The following is a 21,442-nucleotide window of genomic DNA, read 5'->3' as shown; positions in this document are numbered from 1 at the left end:
GCCACTGCTTCAGGGAGTACAAGTGAGCCTCAGTAGCTTCCACGTGGCAGTGAGCCTGCAGGTACTCAGAGTGCAAGAGCTGAGGTTTGGAAGCCTCTGCATAGATTTCAGAGGATACGTAGAAAAGCCTGTATATCCAGGCAGAAGCCTGCTGCAGGGGTTGAGCCCTCACAGAGAACCTCTGCTAGGGCAATTTGGAGGGGAAATGTGGGGTTGGAGCCCCCACACAGAGTCTCCACTGGAGCACTGTTTAGTGGAGCTGTGAGAAGAGGGCCACTGTCCTCCAGACCCTGGAATTGTAGATCCACTGACAGCTTGCACCATGCACCTGGAAAAGCTGCAGGCACTCAATGCTGGCCCTTGAAAGCAGTTGTGGGGGCTCAACCCTGCAGAGCCATGGTGGCAGAGCTGGCTGAGGCCTTGGGCGCCCACCCCTTGCATCACTGTGCCCTGGATGTGGAATGTGGAGTCAAAGGAGGTGATTTTGGAGCTTTAAGATTTAATGACTGCCCTGCTGGGTTTTGGTCTTGTATAAGGCCTGTAGCCCCTTTCTTTTGGCTGATTTCTCCCTTTTGAAATGGGAGTATTTACCCAATACCTATGCCTCCATTGTATCTTGGAAGTCACTAACTTGTTTTGATTTTATGGGCTCACAGGTAGAAAGGACTTGCCTTGTCTCTCTTTTTTTTTAGACAGAGTTTCGGTCTTGTTGCCCAGGCTGGAGTGCATTGGCGCTATCTTGGCTCACGGCAACCGCTGCCTCCCAGGTTCAAGCAATTATCCTGCCTCAGCCTCCCTAGTAGCTGGGATTACAGGCATGCAACACCATGCCTGGCTAATTTTTTTTTTTTTTTTAAGATGGAGTTTCGCTCTTGTTGCCCAGGCTGGAGCGCAATGGCACTATCTCAGCTCACTGCAACCCCCGCCTCCCGGGTTTGAGCAATTCTCCCGCTTCAGCCTCCCGAGTAGCTAGGATTACAGGCATGTACCACCACACCCGGGTAATTTTGTAGTTTTAGTAGAGACTACAAAAGGATTTTTTAGGGTTTCTCCATGTTGTCCAGACTGGTCTCAGACTCCTGACCTCAGGCAGTCCACCCACCTCGGCCTCCCAAAGTGCTGGGAGGCTTGAGCCACTGCGCCCGGCCATCTCTGCCGGTTTCTAATGGCTTAGCACCATCCTGCAGGTACTGTTCTTATGATAGGGTTCTCATAACATCTGGTCAGTTAAAAGTCTGTAGCATCTCCCCGCGCTCTCTCGTCCTCCTGCTTGGCCATGTGAAGTGCCTCGCTCCCACTTTGCCTTCTGCTATGACTGGAAGCTTCCTGGGGCCTCCCCAGAAGCAGATGCTGCCATGCTTCCTGTACAGCCTGTGAACTGTGAGCCAGTGCAACCGTTTTTCTTTATACATTGCCCAGTCTCGGGTATGTCTTTAGAGCAGTGTGAGAATGGACTCACTTACCATCTCGCTGTCAGAACTAAGACATCCACTTTGTTGTGGTGTAACTTGTCAGCTCAACTCCAGACCTTATTTGGATTTCCTCAGTTTTCCCTGATGCTGTTTTCTGTTCCAAGACACTACATTCCATGGTCACTGATTTTGGAGTGCAGGGGAGAGTGAGAAAGACGGAGAGGGTGGATAAAAGTGTCTGGAATGCGTCCTCCACGGTGGCTGGTGGTGGTAGAGGGGGCCGCTTTGATTTTGGATAATGGGAAGGAAACGGGCAACTCTTCTGGGGACAAAGCGTGTGTCGCAGCCATCAGAGGTGCTGCTGGCCTTGGGGTTAGGGCCTTGCCCCCAGGATGTTGTGGTAGGGCCGGGGCCCCTCAGGCCCCAAGCTGAACCAGCACGAGTGGTGAGGGAGCTGCTGTGGCCAAGCCAGCTGGGAAAATCAGCCTGCTCTTGGTCAAGGAAGAGAGCGCCATGGAGCCTGGCCCAGTCCCTGTGCCCCTCATGTCAGCTCCGCAAGCACAGGCTGGGCGAGTCTCCCTGTGGACCATGCTCCCGGGGCCAGGCTGGCTTGGGGAGGAGGTGACCTGGTGCCTGGGAGATTCACCCAAGGCTGTCCACTCTCTTGGTGCTGGTAGAAAAGGCAGATGACCAATTAGTTACCTGAAGACAGTTCTCCCGTTCCAGACCCCAGTCCAGGCCCCAGAGGGCACCTTGTGGGAAACACTGCCTCAGTGCATGGCCAGGCAGTGTGGACACTGGCTTAGCTGGAAACATGAGCCTACCCAGGCCGCCTGGCCTGTCACACTCGGCAGCTTGGACGGGCCTCCAAGCTTTCTGTGAAGGCTGGGCTCAACCTTTTTTTACTTTCCGACCATTTGAAGTATTAAAAGCTGTCTGATATTTTAAATTGGTATTTCTCTGATGTAAACTGAAGTAGAAGACTTTTCCCGTGTTTCCGAGGCCTGTGTGCCTTCTCTTCTGGAAAATACCTGGAGTCTTTTTGGTGAGGGTGATCACGGGTGTTTTTCTGTTGGGTTGTTTGATTCTTACTGACTCAGAGGGAATTTATAAACGTAAACATAAAAATATATATAATGTCCTGGACTTTAATCTCTTAGTCACATGTCTTCTCCGTTTGTGGTTTATCTTTGCATTTCTTTGTGACACGTTGAAAATCAGAAGTTCTTGATTTGAACGGACATAGTTTTATCGTTTTCTTTACATTTTGCGCCCTTAGTGTCTTGAATAAGAAATTCTTCTTGGCCGGGCGCGGTGGCTCAAGCCTCTAATCCCAGCACTTTGGGAGGCCGAGATGGGCGGATCACAAGGTCAGAAGATCGAGACCATCCTGGCTAACACAGTGAAACCCCATCTCTACTAAAAAATACAAAAAACTAGCCAGCCGGGCGAGGTGGCGGCGCCTGTAGTCCCAGCTCCTCGGGAGGCTGAGGCGGGAGAATGGCGTAAACCCGGGAGGCGGAGCTTGCAGTGAGCTGAGATCCAGCCACTGCACTCCAGCCTGGGCGACAGAGCGAGACTCTGCCTCAAAAAAAAGAAAAAAGAAATTCTTCTCTACACTAGATTGTGCTCAGTTGCCTCTAAATATTTTGTTGTCTTTACTTTTGACGTTGAGACTTTCATCCAGCTGGAGGTGATTTTCTTGTGTGGTGTGTGCGGTGAGGTCCACTTCATTTTGCTATGGCGCCTGGCATCGAAAAGCCCGTTGTTTCCAGCGGGTGTGCGGTGCAGCCCTCCCCGCTGCGGTCAGGTCTGCGTGGATGCAGGCTCTGCTTCTGGCTCTCTGTCTGTTCATTGGTCAGTTTGTCCCTGAGCCAAACCATACTCTGAATTATTTGAGCTTCATGATAATAAAGCAAGTTTGGGCCGGGCGCAGTGGCTCAAGCCTGTAATCCCAGCACTTTGGGAGGCCGAGACGGGTGGATCACGAGGTCAGGAGATCGAGACCATCCTGGCTAACACGGTGAAACCCCATCTCTACTAAAAAATACAAAAAACTAGCCGGGCGAGGTGGCGGGCATCTGTAGTCCCAGCTACTCGGGAGGCTGAGGCAGGAGAATGGCGTAAACCCGGGAGGCGGAGCTTGCAGTGAGCCAAGATCGCGCCACTGCACACCAGCCTGGGCGACAGAGCGAGACTCTGTCTCAAAAAAAAAAAAATAATAATAATAATAATAAAGCAAGTTCTTTCACCTTGTTCTTTTTTAGAACCAGTTTCAGCTATTCTTGACCATTATTCTCCCAGAAATACCTTTTAGATTATTCTTGTCAGGTTAAAAAAAAAGTTGGAATTTTGATTGAGATTGTCTTGAATCTGTAGCTCAGTTTGATGGAAATGGGCATCTGTTCCCAGAGCAGTGAGCCTCCAACCTGTGGGGATGGCGTCTGTATTTCTTCAGTTAGACCCTCCCTTTTAATGTCTTTTTTTTTTTTTTAAAGACTGGGTGTCACTGTGTCACCCAGGCTGGGTGCACTGTTGTGATGATAGGTCACTTTAGCCTCCAACTCCTGGGCTCAAGTAATCCTCCTGCCTCAGCCTCTCAAGTAGCAGGGATTATAGGCACATGCCATGACACCTGGCTAATTTTTTTTAAATCTTTTGTAGAAACAAGGTCTTGTTCTGTTGCCCAGGCTGATTTCGAACTCCTGGCCTCAAGCAATCCCCCCACCCTCCCCCCCTGGCCTCCTACCTTTAATGTGTTTTAATAAAGTTATCATCTTTTTTTTTTTTTTTTTAAAGACCGAGTTTCACTCTTGTTGCCCAGGCTGGACTACAGTGGTGCAGTCTCAGCTCACTGCAGCCTCTACCTCCCAGGTTCAAGCAATTCTTCTGCCTCAGTCTCCTGAGTAGCTGGGATTATAGGCATGCGCCACTATGCCCGGCTAATTTTGTATTTTTAGTAGAGACAGGGTTTCTCCATGTTGGTCAGGCTGGTCTCGAACTCCCAACTTCAGGTGATCTGCCTGCCTCGGCCTCCCAAAGGGTTGGAATTACAGGCGTGAGCCACTGCGCCCAGCCCTTGATTAGGTTTTGTTAGATTTATTCCTAGTACTTTTATTACTATAAATAGTGTTTTTAAAATGTTTATTTATTTATTTATTTATTTTTTTTTTTTTTTTAGGCAGAGTCTTCACTCTGTCGCCCAGGCTGGAGTGCAGTGGCACCATCTCGGCTCACTGCAAGCTCCGCCTCCCGGGTTGGCGCCTTCTCCTGCCTCAGCCTCTGGTGGCTGGGACTGCTGACCGCCACTTTGGCGTGCATTTATGGTAAAGGCCGGGAGTTTCCACCGTGTTAGCCAGGATAGTCTGATCTCTGACCTCGTGATCCGCCCGCCGTCTGACCCCTCCCAAGATGCTGGATGGCGTATTGGTGTACGGCCTAAATGTTGCAGTATTCGGTGGTTGAGGCTATTTTATAACATGGATTTTCTCTCTCAGCAACTTTGCTGGGCTGTCGTAGTAATTAATTTACTCTTCTCTCTTGCATTTTTCTGCCATATTAATTTGTTGCTCATTTGCGATAATGTTTTTCTTCTTCTTCTTGCGGTCAAACAAGTGTTCTTTATTTTTCTTGCCTTCTGCGGCTGGATGGTTATTTAATAATATTTGGGCGGGCTGACGCTTAGTGGGCGTGGTGCATTTCTGGGAGTTACCTTTAAAGGCAGCTATCAGGCTGGAAGTTGCGGCTAATCGCTGAATTTGCTTTAAATCTTTAACGGCGGTCGTCCTTTGAATTTTTATTAAGCTGATCTGGCTGGCTGACTCAGCCTGTAATCCAGCCTTGGGAGGGTGGTCATGAGATCAGGAGATGAGAGACCATCTGTGCTTTTGTAAAACCCTGTCTCTACTAAAGCCCGCCAGCTTGAGTTAAGCGAAGCCTGTAGTCCCAGCCACTTGAGGCTGAGAGACAGAAATAAGCGTGAGCAGAGAGCCTTGGAGCTTGCAGTCAGCTACTGCACTCTAGCCTGGGGCACAGAGCAGACTCCGTCTCAAAAAAATACAAAATAAAATAAAATAAAAATAAATAAGAAAATAAAAATAAAAATTTTTTATTCTAATCACTTCTTTCATATCTGTGAGGTGATTATGATTCTTCTCTTTTGTGTTAATGTGCTTTAATTTTTGTTCACTGGTTACTTCTAACGATATTTTGGACACTAGAATGGATACCAACTTGAGTCCTTGATATAACCATTATTTCCCCACGACTACAGAACTCTTATTTACTCATTGTATGAGACTTTACATTCTCTTTTCACTGCAGAATCTTAAGCTATCTTTTCTCCGCAAAGTCTAATTAGATTGGTTTCAGGTGTCCCAGCCCTATAAGCTAGGCAATTCCTGTTTTCTAATTGGACTTACCTTCCTGGGAAGGACTGGGTGCCCATCTGGGTGTTGGTAGAACACAAGTAAAGGCCAGGCGGTGGCGGCTCCTGTGCTGGGAGGCCGGAGGCCCGGATCTGAGTGCGGGAGATCAAGACGTACCAGCCATCATGGGTAAAACAATCTCTACAAGCCAGCTAGGCGTGGTGGTGGTGGGCACCATAGTCCTCGGGCTATGAAGGCCTGGGAAAATAACCTGCAAGAACCAGGCAGGCTTGCTGGTGGGCGGGGTGGCTGCTGCTCCGTGCAGGGGTGGCCGAGACTCCGTCTCCAGAAAGAACTGCAGAGTAGGCCTTTTGGGGTTGGGCTTTTGCTTGGAACTACTTTGGTTCTGGTTTTTCTTGGTGGTTTGGCAAGAGTAGCGGTTTGTTTTTATTTGCGTGGTTTTCCAGGATTTGTCGGGTTTAACGGTGGAACTGGCAGGTTGGGGTTGCGATGCGTGCGGCGTGGTTTTAAAATGATCTTTGGTTTGGCGTTACGGCATTTGTTGTGCGTCGCCATTTATGTTTTGGCGAACTTTATGAGTCGAATGGATCATGATTCATTTCTCAGAACTCTTTTAACTCACCAGTTTCGTCATATTTTCTTCCCTCTGCTTCAGTTTATTTCCTCTTTTTCAACATAAACTTCGATCTTCTATTGTCGCTTATTCACTATCTCCTTCGCCACTGTCCAGATCTTTAATCGTTAATCTTTGTTCTGAGTTCTGTTCCAGATTGATTTCTGTCGTGAATGGAGCTAAGTGAACATAGGTTGATTAGAGCCTTCGTTTCATTTGGCTGTATTCCAGTGTGTTTCCTTGTATATTTCGGCTCATCGTTTTCTTCATAAGCTCTAAATTGTCAAAAAAGTTCTTTTTGGATGGGTCTGGAGTGCAGTGTGCAATCTTGGCTCACTGGCGCCACTTCGGGTTTGGCTGGGTTCTCCTCTCAGCCAATATCTTGGACTGGGTGCGTGCACTACACCCAGCTAATTTTTTATATATTTTAGTAGGGCAGGGTTTCGCCAGCTGGGCTAGGCTGACGCTCTGGTTTCTGGCATCGGTGATCCACCTGCCTTGCAGGCTCCCCAAAGTCCTGCTGGAATTACAAGTGAGCCACATATTGCGGGCTCAGAAAGGATTCTATTTTTGATCATAGGTGTTGGTTGTGTTCTGCCAAGAGGGTTCACTGACCGGCTGTCCAGCCTGGGCATGTATAGGTCTGTCAGGCAGTTTCTAATAATACAAGGTTAAAAGATACCAGCAGATATAAATCATATCATTTTATTTAACCCACATCCTATCAAAAATTTCTTTGAGGTCATCTCTCGACTCTTGGTGCGATGTGGCGGATCTCAAACTCACTGCAGCTCCAGCCTCCGGGTTCCGCGCCATTCTCGCCTCGGCCTCGGTGAGCAGGGACCACAACGACAGCCGCACCTCATGCGACTATTTTGTGTTTTTAGGCGGTTTTGCGTGACAGCCAACATGAGTCTCGATCTCGACCTGCGTGATCGTATCTGGAAGCCTCCCAAAGTGCTGGGATTACGGAAGCTGAGCCGCAACCGACGCCAAAACAATGTCATCGCGATGTATTTTGTTATTTTGTTCCTCTTCGTCCGGCCTGGCACATAGTTTATAACACCACTGGCGCTCCCACTGGCTGTTAACAGCGGGCACCTCAATAGCCATCAGCCAGGCCTCCGTTGTCGTGATGTTGCCCCACCAGCTGTTTGGTGGTGCATCTCTGAAACAAATGCACGCGAAACCTTGGCGGCATGCCGTCCCTGCCTTTGTGAACCATGGACCCGCATGCCCCCATGGGGTGCCCTTGGGATGTCTGTGCTGGTGCTTGAGCCAGCATGTCAGGCACAGCCTGCCCCTGCCCCCAGACTGCTCCCCGGGCCTAAGCCTGCTCTGCAGGGCCGAGTATCTCAGGCTGAGGAGCACAGTTCATGGGCCCCACAGCACTGCCAGGCCCTGTGTAGAGGGACTCAGACTCAATTAATGCAGAAGGAAGAATGGTAGGTGAGTGAGGGTGGTGGTGATCTGGTACAGCTTCCTATGAGGGGCATGGCGGGGGCCCACCACCGTCAGGGGAGAGGTGAAGGGACAGTGCAGGAGGGTAGGGGGACAGTGCGGGGAGGGTAGGGGGAGGGAGAGTGCCGGGGTGAGGGGACATGGTGGTGGGAGGATGGGGACTGGGGGAAACAGGGGAGGGTAGGGGACAGTGCACAGGAGGAGGAGAGCAAACATGGGAGGGCGGGAGGAGAGTCTGGGGTGGGGGAGAAAGTCTGAGGGGAGGGCAGGACAGTGCAGAGCCCCTGGGACACAGACGTTGTAGCCCAGGTACAGGAGGCACCTGGATCCCAGATTGTAGAGTCCAGGTGCCAGCAAAGGGACCTGCAGTGGCTGGGAGGGATGGGTTTTGGGCTGCTGGCACCCCCACAGGCGACCTGCTGCTGCCACAGGTTTGAGCTTCACTCTTGGTGGGTCAGGCAGGGAGCTTGTCACAGTTCCCATTGGGGACACCTGTCGCCTAGTCCCATGAAGAACAGTTTGGGTGCCCCATGCAGTGGGCTCTGCAGGGTGAGGGGGAGGGCATAGCCTCCCTGAAAGGCCTTGGGCACGAGAGAAGCAGGCAGCTGGGCTGCAGAGCAGAGCCCAGGAGGGGTGGGCAGAGGAAGGGCAGGCTGGGCGCCCTGCTCCACAGGCCGGACTGGGCCGCTGGGGCCTGGGGCAGCCTCTTTGTGTTTCCCTGTGGGCCTGGTAGGAGAGCTGGGGCCATGTTGCTGCCCAGAGCACCTGCTGGCTGGCACACCCCCTGCCCCGTGGGTATAATTAGCGCTGTGACAGGTGCTAGGGATCGCGTGCCCAGCCCAGCCCTGACCCAGTGCGGCCTGGCCTTGGCTGACCTGCCGCACCCTCCCCTGGCCCAGCCCAAGACCTCCAGGTCTGTAGCCACACCCACCTTCCCGGGCTCCCTCTGTGCTGCCAGGATGGGCGGGCTGGGGTCTGGCAGAGGCAGCGGGTGGGCCGAGCCCTGAGCCGTGGCCTGGCTGCAGGTTCTGGGAGTCCGCAGGCTGGCCCAGCCCCGCCCTGCTCTCAGTCTGTGCCCAGGGCTTGCAGTTGCTGAGGTGCCTCTTATGGGTGGGTGAGGGCCCAGGTGGAACCTCTCTGGCCTGGTGGCCTCAGCCTTCCAAGAGGAAGCCTTTGCCCCAATACTTGGGCAGAGCCTATGGGGCCCCATGGTCACTCAGGGGGCCTGGCCTGGCCCTCTTTGCCCTCCCCGTGCAGCGCCACAGCCTCCAGCCGGCCCACCCACCCGCACCCCTTCTCTCTGCAGTGCAAGAAGAAACACACGCTGCTGTGCCCCGACTTCGCCCGCAGGGGGGCGTGTCCCCGCGGCGCCCAGTGCCAGCTGCTCCACCGCACCCAGAAACGCCACAGTCGGCGGGCAGCCACGTCCCCTGCCCCGGGGCCCAGCGACGCAGCTGCCAGGAGCAGGGCCTCGGCCAGCCACGGGCCCAGGTGATGGGGCAGTGGGCACTGTACATGTGAGCCTGGGTGGCCCCTCCCTGTCCAGGGAGATGCTCAGGGCCCTCTGGTTGAGCCCCCCAACTCCAGCTCTTTGGGCCTCAGACCCAGAAATCCCAATCCAGGACTGGGGGTCACATGACCTCCAGAGATTCCCCTACCCCACTTTCAAGTCTGGACAGAGCCAAGGGCATTCCTGGCCGATGGAGGAAGGTGGGGCTTCACAGAGACCTGCTCACTGGGAGAGGGTGGGAGGCCCAGCCCCGGGAGGAGTCTGGGGGCTCCCTCATCCAGCCCCCCTGCTGTGTGGGTGTGAGAGCCCCATGGAGACCAGGAAGCCAAGGCCCTGGACGTGAGGGGCAGGCTTGTTGTGGAGCTGGGGCCTTCTCCACACCCAGCCTGTCCTTGCGGCCAAGGACCAGGCTTGACCTGTGCCTCCAGCTCACCCTGAGACCACGGGGGGCCACGGGAGCAGGAAGCAGCCAAGAGCATGGGCAGCCTGTCGCTGGGATCCCCGCCTGTCACCCCACTTCACACATCTGCCCCTTCCTTCCCTGCAGGAAGCCCTCGGCAGCCCAGCGTCCCATCAGGCAGACACCCAGCTCCCCTGCCCTCACTGCAGCTGCGCTGGCTGCACCTCCCCGCTCCCCAGGGGGGTCAGCCTCTCCCTCATCCTTGAAGGCTTCCTCCTCCTCTTGTTCCTCCTCCTCCTCATCCCCTCCCGCTTCCTTGGACCACGAGGCACCATCTCTCCAGGAGGCCGCCTTAGCAGCGGCACGCTCCAACAGGCTCTGCAAGCTGCCTTCCTTCATCTCCCTGCAGTCCTCACCGAGCCCAGGAGCCCAACCCAGGGTCCGGGCCCCCAGGGCCCCCCTCACCAAGGACTCAGGTAGGCAGCGTGACCTGGCTCAAGCACAGGGGAGTTTTAAATGCCCACCTCAGACCACCACGTCAGAATCTCCAGGTGGGGCCTGGGTGAGTCCCGCAGGCGCCAGGGGTGCACCTGCCAGCCCTGGGGCAGGGCCAGCCAAGGTGCGAGTGTAGCAGTGGCTGCTGTGCAGTCCACCCCAGCTGAGGGCTGATTTAATTAGAAAGCACCCATTTCTGTTAATTTGTTCTGGAAGATCACCACGCACTCCTGGAGAGAACAGATGTTCCCTCTCCCCCGATGAGCATTTGGGGCTTGGTAAATGGCTCCACTCAGCCTTGTTTAGGAGAGAAAAGAGGATTTTATGGCTGCAAACGACCCTTTCTGTAAACATTTTACAGCTCTCCGCGCGTTTGAGTGACGATAAACCCCACGCAGCTCGGCGGGCTGCAAATTTGCGAACATACGGCTATCATTTTATTGTCATATTTCATGGTCGTAACGTTAATGGAAGATGCTTGCTGCAGCCTTCTCCAAGAGCTCCGCTGAGCACGCTCAAACGCCTGCCTCGGAGGGGCCGCCTCCTGTTCACAGCCTTCACATCAGGGGCATGGAACCGTGGCCAGACCCTCTGCCCCACGAGACCTGGGCACCCACTCCCTCCATCTGGGTGGGCCTCTCTGGGTTGGGGGAGCAGATGGGGCCCCGAGGCAGCCACTATTTTTTTTTTTTTTTAAAGATCAGGAACCTAGCAGCCAGTTCCAGAGCCAGTGGAGGTGGGCAGGGTGCTGAGGGGTCCAGTGTGCAGCTTGGGTGGGGCCCAGGAAAGGCTGCAGAAACCTCCCCTGCTTGGCCATGTCCAGGAGCTCCGGCAGGTGGAGGTGCCTGGGACAGTCTCTGGGCAGGAAGCTGGAGCTGCTACTGGAGCGGCCACCGCAGGGGCAGGCTGAGAGGGCAGAGCCTGTGTAGTCTGTAGCCTGGGCCCTGGCTGCTGGGCCCAACTCAACTGTGCGTGGGTGAGCGGGCTCATCAGCCCTGAAGAGGGGCACCTGGGCAGGGCCAGTCCTGTGGGCAGCTACACGGAGGCATCTCTATTCAGCGGGCCGCCGCGGTGCCTGTCAGGTGGTCTGGAGATCTGGGGAGGGAGGAGAGGCGCTGGCACCCAGTGAGTGAACATTCATGGGGCAGGAGCCCCTGGGCTTCCCCACTGTGGGGAACTGCTCCCTCCTACGCTGCCTGCCTCCAGGCCCTGCCCGCCTCACCCTGGGGCCTCTGCTCTGCTCCTGCCCCTCCCCGCCACAGCTCATGTGCACCCCGACTTGCCACATGGAAGGTGTATCGTGGCCGCCTCACGTGTCTGGCAGCCTCACTGATTGTGCGGGGTTGTCTGGTGCTGTGTGCGCCGGTACTGACGGCTCACCCTGTAGACCTTGGGGCCGGGACTGCTGCCCGCCCAAGAGGACCCTTGGACTGTAGGCAGAAGCCTCAGTTGACCTCATAGACTGAGCCTGCACCATGGCTAGACAGCCACAGAGGCTCACCAGGACCCGTTGGCAGCAGGGGGCAGAAGCTGAGGCCTGTGGCCTGACTGTACTCTTCTCTCTAGAACTCGGGGGGGTGTCTGCAGACCCTGCCATGTGTGTTTAGGCTGACAGAACTCCCCCGTCCTGAGCCCCTGACCAGGAGCTTTGCAGGCTGGGAGGTTCTTCAGGGGTTTCCTGGCACCTGACTTTTGCCCTCTCTACATAGGGAAGCCTCTGCACATCAAACCGCGTCTGTGAGGACCCCAGGGACCGGCCTGCACCTACCTCAGACCCTCATCCTTGGAGAGGAAAGAGGCTCTGTCTGCCACTCTGTCCCAGAGGAGGGCCGCCCGCCACCAAGCCTCACCTGGGGGCCACAGGGACACTGCTCTGCCTGCCTGGCCCTCAACCTTCCACGACCAGCGTGTGCCCAGGGCCTGGTCTTCCTCCCCCAAGCCGGGCCCCTGTCCCCACCCCACCGCCCTCCAGGGTGCCAGGCAGGGCTGGCCTCCAGGCCTGTCCCCGACTGCCATTGGCAACAGTGGCCCTGCAGCCCCCCAGCCCTCCCCACCCAGGTCTTCGGCCCAGTGAAGAGGCCACTGGCCAGGCCTCCCAGGCAGGTGTTTTATGTTCAGCAATAAAGGTTCTGTCCGTAACTGGTTGGCTTGTCCTGACTCTTGCCACTGCCAGGTGGAAAGCACCGCGCCTCTGGGCAGGACTATGGGGCCCTTTCCTACCTCCCAGGATGGTTCAGAAGTCAGAAGGAGCTTCTCCTTGGACCTGAGCAGCACCATCTGGGGTGGGGAAGGCCTAGGGGGCACTCTGGGGCCCCAGGTGCAACAGGCTGGAGCCATGGTGGGCGGGGCAGCTCAGCCAGCTCCCAGCTCCCCCACTCTTCACGGGTGCCCCTGCTGGAGGGGCCTGGCCAGAAGGCCTGGCTGAGGTTGTGTCAGGGACCCTGGATTGGGGGAGGCAAGTCTTGGAGGGGCACAGGCTCCTCTAGGCATCCGTTCCCACCTTCCCTCACCTCCAGAGAAATGGGGGGTTGCCCCGGGGGAGGCAGTCCAGCAACGCCTTCAGGGCCCCCACAGTGCAGCCTGGAGTCAGATGCATGAGCCTTGTGCCCTCTGCCTGCCTGGGCTCCGGGTGGGTGGCACTGCCACTGCCCAGCCCACACCCCGCAGGGCCCCTTGGCCTGGTCCACACTTGGGCGGGGAGAATGCTCCGCCCCCTCAAGGTCCTGGACTCCACCCTGGAGTGGAGCGTCCTGACGTTGGCATCAGAGGGGACGAGGCGCGAGGCTGGTGGGATGGTTCTACCAGGGCACGTGCTGGGTGACACGGCGGCAGTTTCCAGTTCTTTCCATGGAGGTCGTCGCTGTGACCTCTACCCTGAGCCCCTGGGACCCAGCCTGTAGCCTTGGCCCTGTTGCAGCCAGATTGGGTGGGATGGCAGATTCTGGAAGCCAGAGCTGTGGGCGGGGTGTGCCCAGCTGGCTTCTGTCCCCTCCAGCACTGGCCCAGCTCACCCAGACCCAGGTGTTCACAGGGGCTCGTGTCCTTGTTCGGGACCCCAGATTTGAGGGTGGGCACCGGGTGGACATGAGGCAGCCAGATCCTCTAACTTCACTTCGTGCCACTGGCAAGTGTCTGCTGCAGGCCCAGTGGGCAGCTGGACCCACCCATGGGTGCCACTGCTTTCAGCCGCCCTGGGGCTGGCACACGGCCCTGAAACATGAAATGTCCGTGGGTGGTGGGTGGTGGGGGGTAGGGAATAGGCGCCCCGTCCACCCAGCACCTGTCTGGGACTGTGAGCGCTGCCATCTGACACACGGCATGGCCACTTGCAGGCCTGGAGCACTGCTCGTGGGCAAGGGGTGTGACGGCAGTTCAGCGCCAGGTCCACTGTCCCCAAATGCAGCCCCCGCCCCGGAGCATCCAGCAGGAAGGCTCAGAAAAGGCTGGCCACTGCCTTCGGGGGGCACCATGGTGTCCCAGTACCCCACCTGGGGACCTTGTGCAGCCCGGGCTCTGCCTGGTCACAAGTCCCTGCGTTTCCCCTGCATGGAGTGTGCCCATTTGGTCACATGAGGCCCCTCATGCCAAGGGGCAGCTGGCAGCAGACCAGTGACTGCCAGGGCACCTGGCCAAGGGACCCGGGAGGCTGGGACTAGGAGAGTCCCTGCCCCTGCATTGACCATGGCCCCAGCTGAGGACAGCCTGGTGGAATGTACCCTGCTGGGGTGGTCAGACAAGGAGGGCTTCCTGAGGAGAGGGGTGCATAACCCTGCACCCAAGCCCATGTGTGCAGTGGAGTGGTGTGTACTGGGGCAGCCGGAGGGAAACCCCACAGCGGAAGCACACGGCACCCTGGGGGGTCCTCAGAGCCCTGGTGGGGCATGGCCGGGTCCCAGGCAGGTGATGCCCCCACCCAGCGCCAAGCAGATGGGTTTTAGGGCTGTTGCCTCGTCTGAGGGAGATGTGATGGCCACAGAGGTGGGAGCCGTGGGCAGAGTCCAGGGCCACTGCGGGAGGTGGATGGGCGAGCGGGCGGGGGGGCAGCAGTGACTTCAGAGTGTGGCTCTGTGTCCCGTGCGCCTGGAGGGGTGTCGGCTGGGCAATCAGATGCTGGCCTGGAGTCCCCTGGGGGCTGGGAGGTGACCGAAGGGTGAGTGTCTGGGGGTCAGTCGGGAGCGCCCGCACCTTCCTGGGCTAAGCCTGTGCCCATCCTGCCTCTGGGCTGAGGGCTGACCCTGCGTCGCTTAGCGCCCAGCAGCACGGGAGCTCAGAGGGCAGGGAGTTGGGCGTGTCGTGGCTGAGCGAATGCCCTGACTGGCGCCTGGCATACAGGAGGCGCACCATCCGCGCTTGAGTAGGGGCACAAGGAAGGGCGGAGCAGCGACAGGCTGAGGAGGGACTCAGGAGGCCCTGGGCTTGTTTTTTGGTTGTTTTGTTCTTAAATGCAAATGAGCCCCTGCATGGAGGAGGGGCGCCCGGACAGCAGGAGCAGGGTGGGGGTGGAGGCAGCCCCAGCAGCCCCTATCCCAGAGGACACAGAGCCTCTGTCTGCGGGACAGAGAAGGTTCTGTCTCCCGTGATCACTTCCGCCCAGCAAACGCAGGCACCGGGGGTGTGGGGGTTCTCCCACCTAAATAAATGCCTCCAAAATGACACTCTACTCCAGACCCCACGCGAGGCTCGACGCAGTTCCGAGCACTCACTCTTGGGGTGGCAGGGTGAGGTTCAGGAGGCCCACGCATGGCCTGGCAGGGTCAGCTCAGCCCTCCTGTGCCCCGTGCTCTGGCAGGGGTGGAGGAGCTGTGCCGGGACAGTCCCCTCAGGCCCCTCCCTGCCGTCAAAGGCATGAGCTCAGGGCCCCAGCAGACAGCAGACTGCGTGGGGTCCCATGGTGGACAGCAGAGAGGGCTGTGGGGGTCAGGTGGTGAACACCCCAACCTCCCTGTCCCTCCTCGTACCAGGTTTCCCTCCACCCAGAGCCCTCTGGGGACCCACGATGACTTCCTGGACCCTACACCAGCCCCCATGGGCTCTGATCTTGACCCAGCCACCCTGGGCCCTTCTGGCCCCTCCCAGGCAGTGGCTCTGGGCTCCCTGCTCCCTGGCCTAAAGGGCTGGCCCCTCCATCTGCTCAGGTGTCCGTGAGGCCCCAACCCCACTAACCCAGAACTCCCCATCTAGCCAACCTTCTACCTTCTCACAAACGTGTGGGGCACAGGCCTTGAGGTGGCCTCATGACCCACCCCCCGCAGCGTTCCCACCCTTGGGTGACCCCTTTCCTCCAACAGACTCGTGGAGGAAACTCGTCTGAGGCACGTGCACCCCTCCACCTTTCTCTCTTGGATGCACACACTGGGAACCAGCAGCCATGCTGTGAGGAAGCCCAACCAGCTGCGGGGAGCAGCCCTGTGGAGGTGTCATAAGTAGCTGTTTCGGCCGACAGCTGTCACCATCTGCCAGGCCTGGGTGTGAAGACCCTGCCCAATGGCACCATCCATCAGCTGACCTGTCACCCCAACCCTCAAGTCCTCCCAGCTGTCAGGACCAGAGGAAAGCTGTGCCCCTATTCCCAGGACACATCTCCCCCTTACAGAGCCCATGGATAAAATAATGCTGCCTTGTGCCATCAAGCTCCAGGGGGCTTCTCAACAAGCGACCCTGGCCACCTTCCAGATGGGATGTGCCCCCTAGGCCAGCTGGTTGACATACACTAGGTGCTCAAGAGAAGCCTGCTGGGTGTATTGAGTTACCCAGCCACACAGACAGCCCCTGTGGAATTCTGTGAGGACCAAATACTGAAAGTTTGGAGGGTGTGAGAAGCCCTTGGGTGGGAGGCTGGCGGGAAGGGAGAGTGCTTCTGGGAGCCCAGGGAACAGCCGTGCACGGGTGAATTCTAGGGAGCCATCCTGGCTCGGTGGTGACAGCACCAAGCCTCGAGGAGGGCTTGGCAGGCTTGGGGTAGGTGGGTTAGGGCCGATCTTTGAGGCCACCCCAGCCTCCACCACCTTATCCCACCTCTCAGAGCAAGATGAGGCACTTAGGCTTCCTATGGGTGGTGGCAGGATGGGGGTGCCACCGAGTCCAAGCATGGCTGTGGGGTCAGCGTCCCTCAGCCTGTGGTCATAGCTGTGACCCCTGGGAGGGTTCTCATTGCAACAGCCTGGGGTCAGGCACCTCCTTCATTCCCACGGGTGTGCCGGAGTCTCCTGGGCTGGTGACCAAAAACCCTCTCCTGGTCTACTTGGCCTGGCAGGAGCCACAGTGCGACGGGTTGGGGGGTCGGGTGGGGGCAGTGAGGACACAGCACAATGCAAACACTCTCTCTTTCCTCTTGAACTCCCTTTCCAGCGTGCCCCAGGGCCGCCAGGGTGTGGTGCCTAGAAATGCTGCTAAACCCTTGAAGCGGCCGTGGAAGGGCCCTCTAGCCCCAAGGCGTCTTGCGGGGCTGCAGGTACAGACAACCTCGACTACCACCAGCTCTACTGCTCGGTAGCATCCTCCCTTCCCGGGCCTCCGTCTCGATGCAGGGTGCCATAAAGGAAACCCCACACCCCTGGCTGGTGGACCACTCATGTGGTCTCAAGTCCAGGTACCTGGTGTGGGGACTTGGCTGCTGCATGCCCACTTCATTTCTTCATCTATAGAAGGCTCATGATACTGGGAGGGTGGTTGTGAGGCCACCAACCTGCAACACTGGTTGCAGCATGGAGTCCTGAATGAGCTGAAACGGGTGGGGAGCTCAGAGTCCCCTCTGGGACAGGGTCGGGGGAGAGGGGTCCCTGCAGGTGGGTCCTCATGCTGTCCTTGGCCCTGCCTTGCAGGGAGGAAGGCCTGGTCTTCCCAAATCTGCAGTCCCAGCTCTGCCCAGAGGAGTGGGAGGGTCCAGGGGAGGGCCAGGGACACCCCGAGACACCTTAGGAAGCAGGTGTTCAGTCCTCACTGCATGACCCTCTGGCTACAAAACCATCGATCTTTGTAGAGGGAAGGAGGTGAGGGCCTGGCACTAAATCAGTGGCGCCGTGACCAGGCCTCCCCATGGCCTCTGTGCAACTTATTCCAGGTTATTTTCTCTACACAGGTGGTTACATTTTAGACTTATTTTTTTAATTGTTGAAGTCATAGAACAGCAATGGAGAGAATTTAGAGCAAAACCAATAGGCCCACTTCGGGTCACTGGCCTCTGACTCTAGGGACATCCCTCCCATCACCCGGCTCGCTGGCGTCGGGGACCTGGGGTCACAGGCCCATTGCCCATCGTCGCCTGCCTTGCCCCGTGAACCGGAGCTGTCTCCTCCCAACAGGTGCACGGCCGCCAGGTGGAAATCCCCGCCTCCCTGACTCAGTTACCCCCATCCCATCCCACTCCAGGCCCAGCAAGGCGCCTCCAGCCCCGCCGGGGGCGAAACTGGGTGGTGGGCGGCTTGGACCGGGATTCCTAACGCCCTGAGGGGCCGCCAGCCCGTGGGCCCCGCCGCCGCCGCTCGCACCCACCCGAGTCGTCCCGCGACCCCCACAGTCCTGCGCCCTCCGCGGCCCCCCACACGCCAGCCCTACGTCCCCGGCCCCTCGCGCCGCCCCCTACGCGTGTGTGCCCCTCCGCCCGCCCGGTGCGTCCCGGCGCCCGGAGGTGCCGGCAACTTTGTTGATCAAATTCCTGAACGCGCCGGAGCCGCGGGCTAAATATAACCCGCTGAGCGAGCCACGCTCTGCCGGGCCGCGCGGTGTCACCCGTGTCCAGAGGCCCGCAGTTCCCGCCGCTGCCGCCGCCGCTAGCGGAGCTGCCTCCGGCCCCGAGGCCGGGCCGCGAACCCAGGGGGCCGAGGGGGCGCCCCGCCGCGTGGCCCGAAGCGGACGAGGCCCCGAGGGGGTCCCCGGGCGCGGCCCGCGTCTGCTTCTCCGGACTCTCCGGCCGCCGGGTCTGGGAGCTGAGGCCCCTGGGGACCGCAGTTGCCCCCTGCGACCGCGCGCCCTCTGCCCGTGCAGTGCCCCGTGATGGCCACCAGAGGGCCCTGCCCTCTCCTCTCGCCAGCGGCCCGTCCCCACCCCTTCCCACAGCTGTTTCCCGCAGGAGATTGACAGCTGGGCGCTGAGTTGCCATGGGGATAAGCAAATGAGGGCGGCGGGGCTGGGGCTCCGATTGGCCCGGGGGCGCGCGCCCCTCCTGGGGAGGCGGGCCCAGGCGCCCGTCTCTATAAAGGGGCGCGCGCAGCTTCGCGTTTAGCCGTGGGAGGCGGGGCCGGCCGGCGGCGCGGGTGGGGCGCGGGAGCGGGTCCGGAGCAGCCCGAGGCGGCGGCCGCGGGGAGGAGGCGGCGGCGCGGGCCTGGGATCGACCGAGACACCCGGCCAGCGGCGCCCCTAGCGCGCCGCCCCGGAGTTGACCACGTGAAACTTTTCCCTGCGCCGCTCGGCGCCGTCGCCCCGTGCCGGCGCCCCCCCGCCCCCGCCGGGACCGCCGCCCGCGGGGAGCAGGGGGGGGAGAGGCCCGCGGCTCCCCCACCTCGCGCCGCCCGTCGGGGCGCGGCCGGGCGCGGGCCCCGGGCGATGGCCGCGGAGCTGGCGATGGGCCCCGAGCTGCCCAGCAGCCCGCTGGCCATCGAGTACGTCAACGACTTCGACCTGATGAAGTTCGAGGTGAAGAAGGAGCCGCCCGAGGCCGAACGCTTCTGCCACCGCCTGCCTCCCGGCTCGCTGTCCTCGACGCCACTCAGCACGCCCTGCTCCTCCGTGCCCTCCTCGCCCAGCTTCTGCGCGCCCAGCCCGGGCACCGGCGGCGGCGCCGCGGGGGGCGGCGGCGGTGCGTCTCAGGCCGGGGGCGCCCCCGGGCCGCCGAGCGGGGGCCCCGGCGCCGTCGGGGGCACCTCGGGGAAGCCGGCGCTGGAGGATCTGTACTGGATGAGCGGCTACCAGCACCACCTCAACCCCGAGGCGCTCAACCTGACGCCCGAGGACGCGGTGGAGGCGCTCATCGGCAGCGGCCACCACGGCGCGCACCACGGCGCGCACCACCCGGCGGCCACCGCGGCCTACGAGGCTTTCCGCGGCCCGGGCTTCGCGGGCGGCGGCGGCGCGGACGACATGGGCGCCGGGCACCACCACGGCGCGCACCACGCCGCCCACCACCACCATGCCGCCCACCACCACCACCACCACCACCACCATGGCGGCGCGGGCCACGGCGGCGGCGGCGCGGGCCACCACGTGCGCCTGGAGGAGCGCTTCTCCGACGACCAGCTGGTGTCCATGTCGGTGCGCGAGCTGAACCGGCAGCTCCGCGGCTTCAGCAAGGAGGAGGTCATCCGGCTCAAGCAGAAGCGGCGCACGCTCAAGAACCGCGGCTACGCGCAGTCCTGCCGTTTCAAGCGGGTGCAGCAGCGGCACATTCTGGAGAGCGAGAAGTGCCAACTCCAGAGCCAGGTGGAGCAGCTGAAGCTGGAGGTGGGGCGCCTGGCCAAAGAGCGGGACCTGTACAAGGAGAAATACGAGAAGCTGGCGGGCCGGGGCGGCCCCGGGGGCGCGGGCGGGGCCGGTTTCCCGCGGGAGCCTTCGCCGCCGCAGGCCGGTCCCGGCGGGGCCAAGGGCGCTCCCGACTTCTTCCTGTAGGCGCCGGACCCCGAGCCCGCGCCGCCATCGCCGGGGACAAGTTCGCGCAGGCCTCGCAGGGCCTCGGCTCGGACTCCGCGGTCCAGGACGTGGACGCCAGGCCCGGCCCGGCCGTGCTGGCCCCGCTGCCAAGTCTGCGGGCGCGGGGCTGGAGGCCCCTTCGCTCCCGGCCCCCGTTCGTGCGCGTCGGCCTGGGTCGCCGTCCTGACGTTGCGCGGAGAACGGTGATTTCCAAGGAAACTTGAGCCAGGTCTAACTTCTTTCCAAGCGTCCACTTGTACATATGTCGAACGTGGTTCTCCGTTCCCACCTTCGCCCTGCCAGCCGAGAGGGGCCGCGCTGCCGTCCCTTTCCGGGTAGCCCCTGCCTGCCCCCGCCCTCCTCCGTTCTCTTCTCAGCCTCCCTTTCCTTGCCTTTTTTAACTTCCCCTCCCCCTTTAAAAATCGGTCTTATTTTCGAAGTATTTATCTTTATTATGCTTGGTGATTAGAAAAGAAAGCCTTGGAGGAAGCCTCTTCCTTCCCCAGCCGGGGTCCGCCCTCAGTCGCGAGTCGCAGCATGAGTCGCTCGCCAGGAGGGGCCCTGCCCCTGCCTGCCCCCTCCCCGCTTGCCCCCGACCCTGCTACCGGCGTTCCCTGGAGGTCGAAACCAGGGACGTCACCTGTGCTGTGTCCAGCCTGCTGTCCTATGCTCAACGGTGGGGGGAGGGGGGTGGGTCCTGTGCTCAGCCGGGTGGGGGCTGGCCCGGACCCCGAGCTGCTGTCTCTCTATGCACCAGAACATATCTATGACTCCTGGGGAAATGTATCTTATTTTAACCTTCAAGAGAAGTGAAAGAAAAAAGTAATGCACAGTATTTCTAGCAGAAAAAAAAAAAATTTTTTTTTAAGAGGAGGCTTGGGCCAGAGCCTCCTGGCATGAGGCGGGTGGAGAAAGTGTTTTTATTTTAATTTAAATTGTGTTTCGTTTTGTTTGTGGAATCTTTCTTTAACGCTTCATGGCTTTTTGGACTAGCTGGGAGAGAGGGCGAGGAGGCGGGTGCTCCCGGCCCTGTAGGCTGGGCCAGGCGCCTGGGGGATCCGCCCGGTTTTCCGGGGCCCTCAGGGGCCATCACTGGGATTCCAGCCGGTCCACACCCCTCCCCTGAGCACTCGGAGTGGAAGGTGCGCCCACTTGTTGAAAGTTTTGTTGTGTAGTTGGTTTTCGTTGAGTTCTTTTTTCATTTGCTACGAAACTGAGAAAAAGAAAAAAATACACAAAATAAATCCGTTTAGATCCAAGTCACTGCAGCCTGGCTGTTTGTCGGTGGCTTTCAGTTTTGCTGTGTTTCTCCCTGAATGGAAGGAAGAGGAGGGCCCTGCATTGGGCTTTGTGCGGCCCTGGGTGACGGCAGGACCAGGGAGAAACTGAGCAGCGAGGCACCGTCAGCCGGCCCTTACCCTGCAGACCTGTGCCCTCTGCGTCTGCCCTTGGTGAGGAAAGACCGAGGGGCTTTTGGGGAGAGTCACTGAGGCAGGCTGCGGGTGCAGGGCAGGAGGTGTCCTTGGTGGGATGCCCCGCTGC

The 21,442-nt window shown here is 59.2% G+C and overlaps 2 protein-coding genes across 3 annotated transcripts in view; both read left to right on the top strand.

Annotated features, from left to right (window-relative positions):
- Positions 1–12,418, top strand: part of ZC3H3 (zinc finger CCCH-type containing 3) — a 101,835-nt gene extending 89,417 nt beyond the window's left edge. For both annotated transcript variants that reach the window (XM_003903242.5, XM_009213740.4), the window contains exons 10-12: positions 9,181–9,365; positions 9,932–10,260; positions 11,989–12,418. In XM_003903242.5, the coding sequence (XP_003903291.3) occupies positions 9,181–9,365; positions 9,932–10,260; positions 11,989–12,020 (546 nt within the window). In that variant the 3' untranslated portion in view covers positions 12,021–12,418. The remainder of the gene's footprint in view (positions 1–9,180; positions 9,366–9,931; positions 10,261–11,988) is intronic.
- A 6,086-nt stretch (positions 12,419–18,504) lies between these two features.
- On the top strand, positions 18,505–21,159 carry MAFA (MAF bZIP transcription factor A). Its single transcript, XM_003919686.5, has one exon. The coding sequence runs from the start codon at positions 18,821–18,823 to the stop codon at positions 19,877–19,879; it is 1,059 nt and encodes a 352-aa protein (XP_003919735.1). The 5' UTR covers positions 18,505–18,820; the 3' UTR covers positions 19,880–21,159.
- Positions 21,160–21,442: the final 283 nt, after the last annotated feature.

The sequence above is a fragment of the Papio anubis genome, chromosome 8 (assembly GCF_008728515.1).
Source record: "Papio anubis isolate 15944 chromosome 8, Panubis1.0, whole genome shotgun sequence".
Classification (NCBI taxonomy): domain Eukaryota; kingdom Metazoa; phylum Chordata; class Mammalia; order Primates; family Cercopithecidae; genus Papio; species Papio anubis.
This window is presented reverse-complemented; position numbering and strand designations above follow the sequence as displayed.

Bases quoted from the DNA above. Each gene is read 5' to 3' on its own strand.
- MAFA (XM_003919686.5), top strand. From the start codon at position 18,821: ATGGCCGCGGAGCTGGCGATGGGCCCCGAGCTGCCCAGCAGCCCGCTG.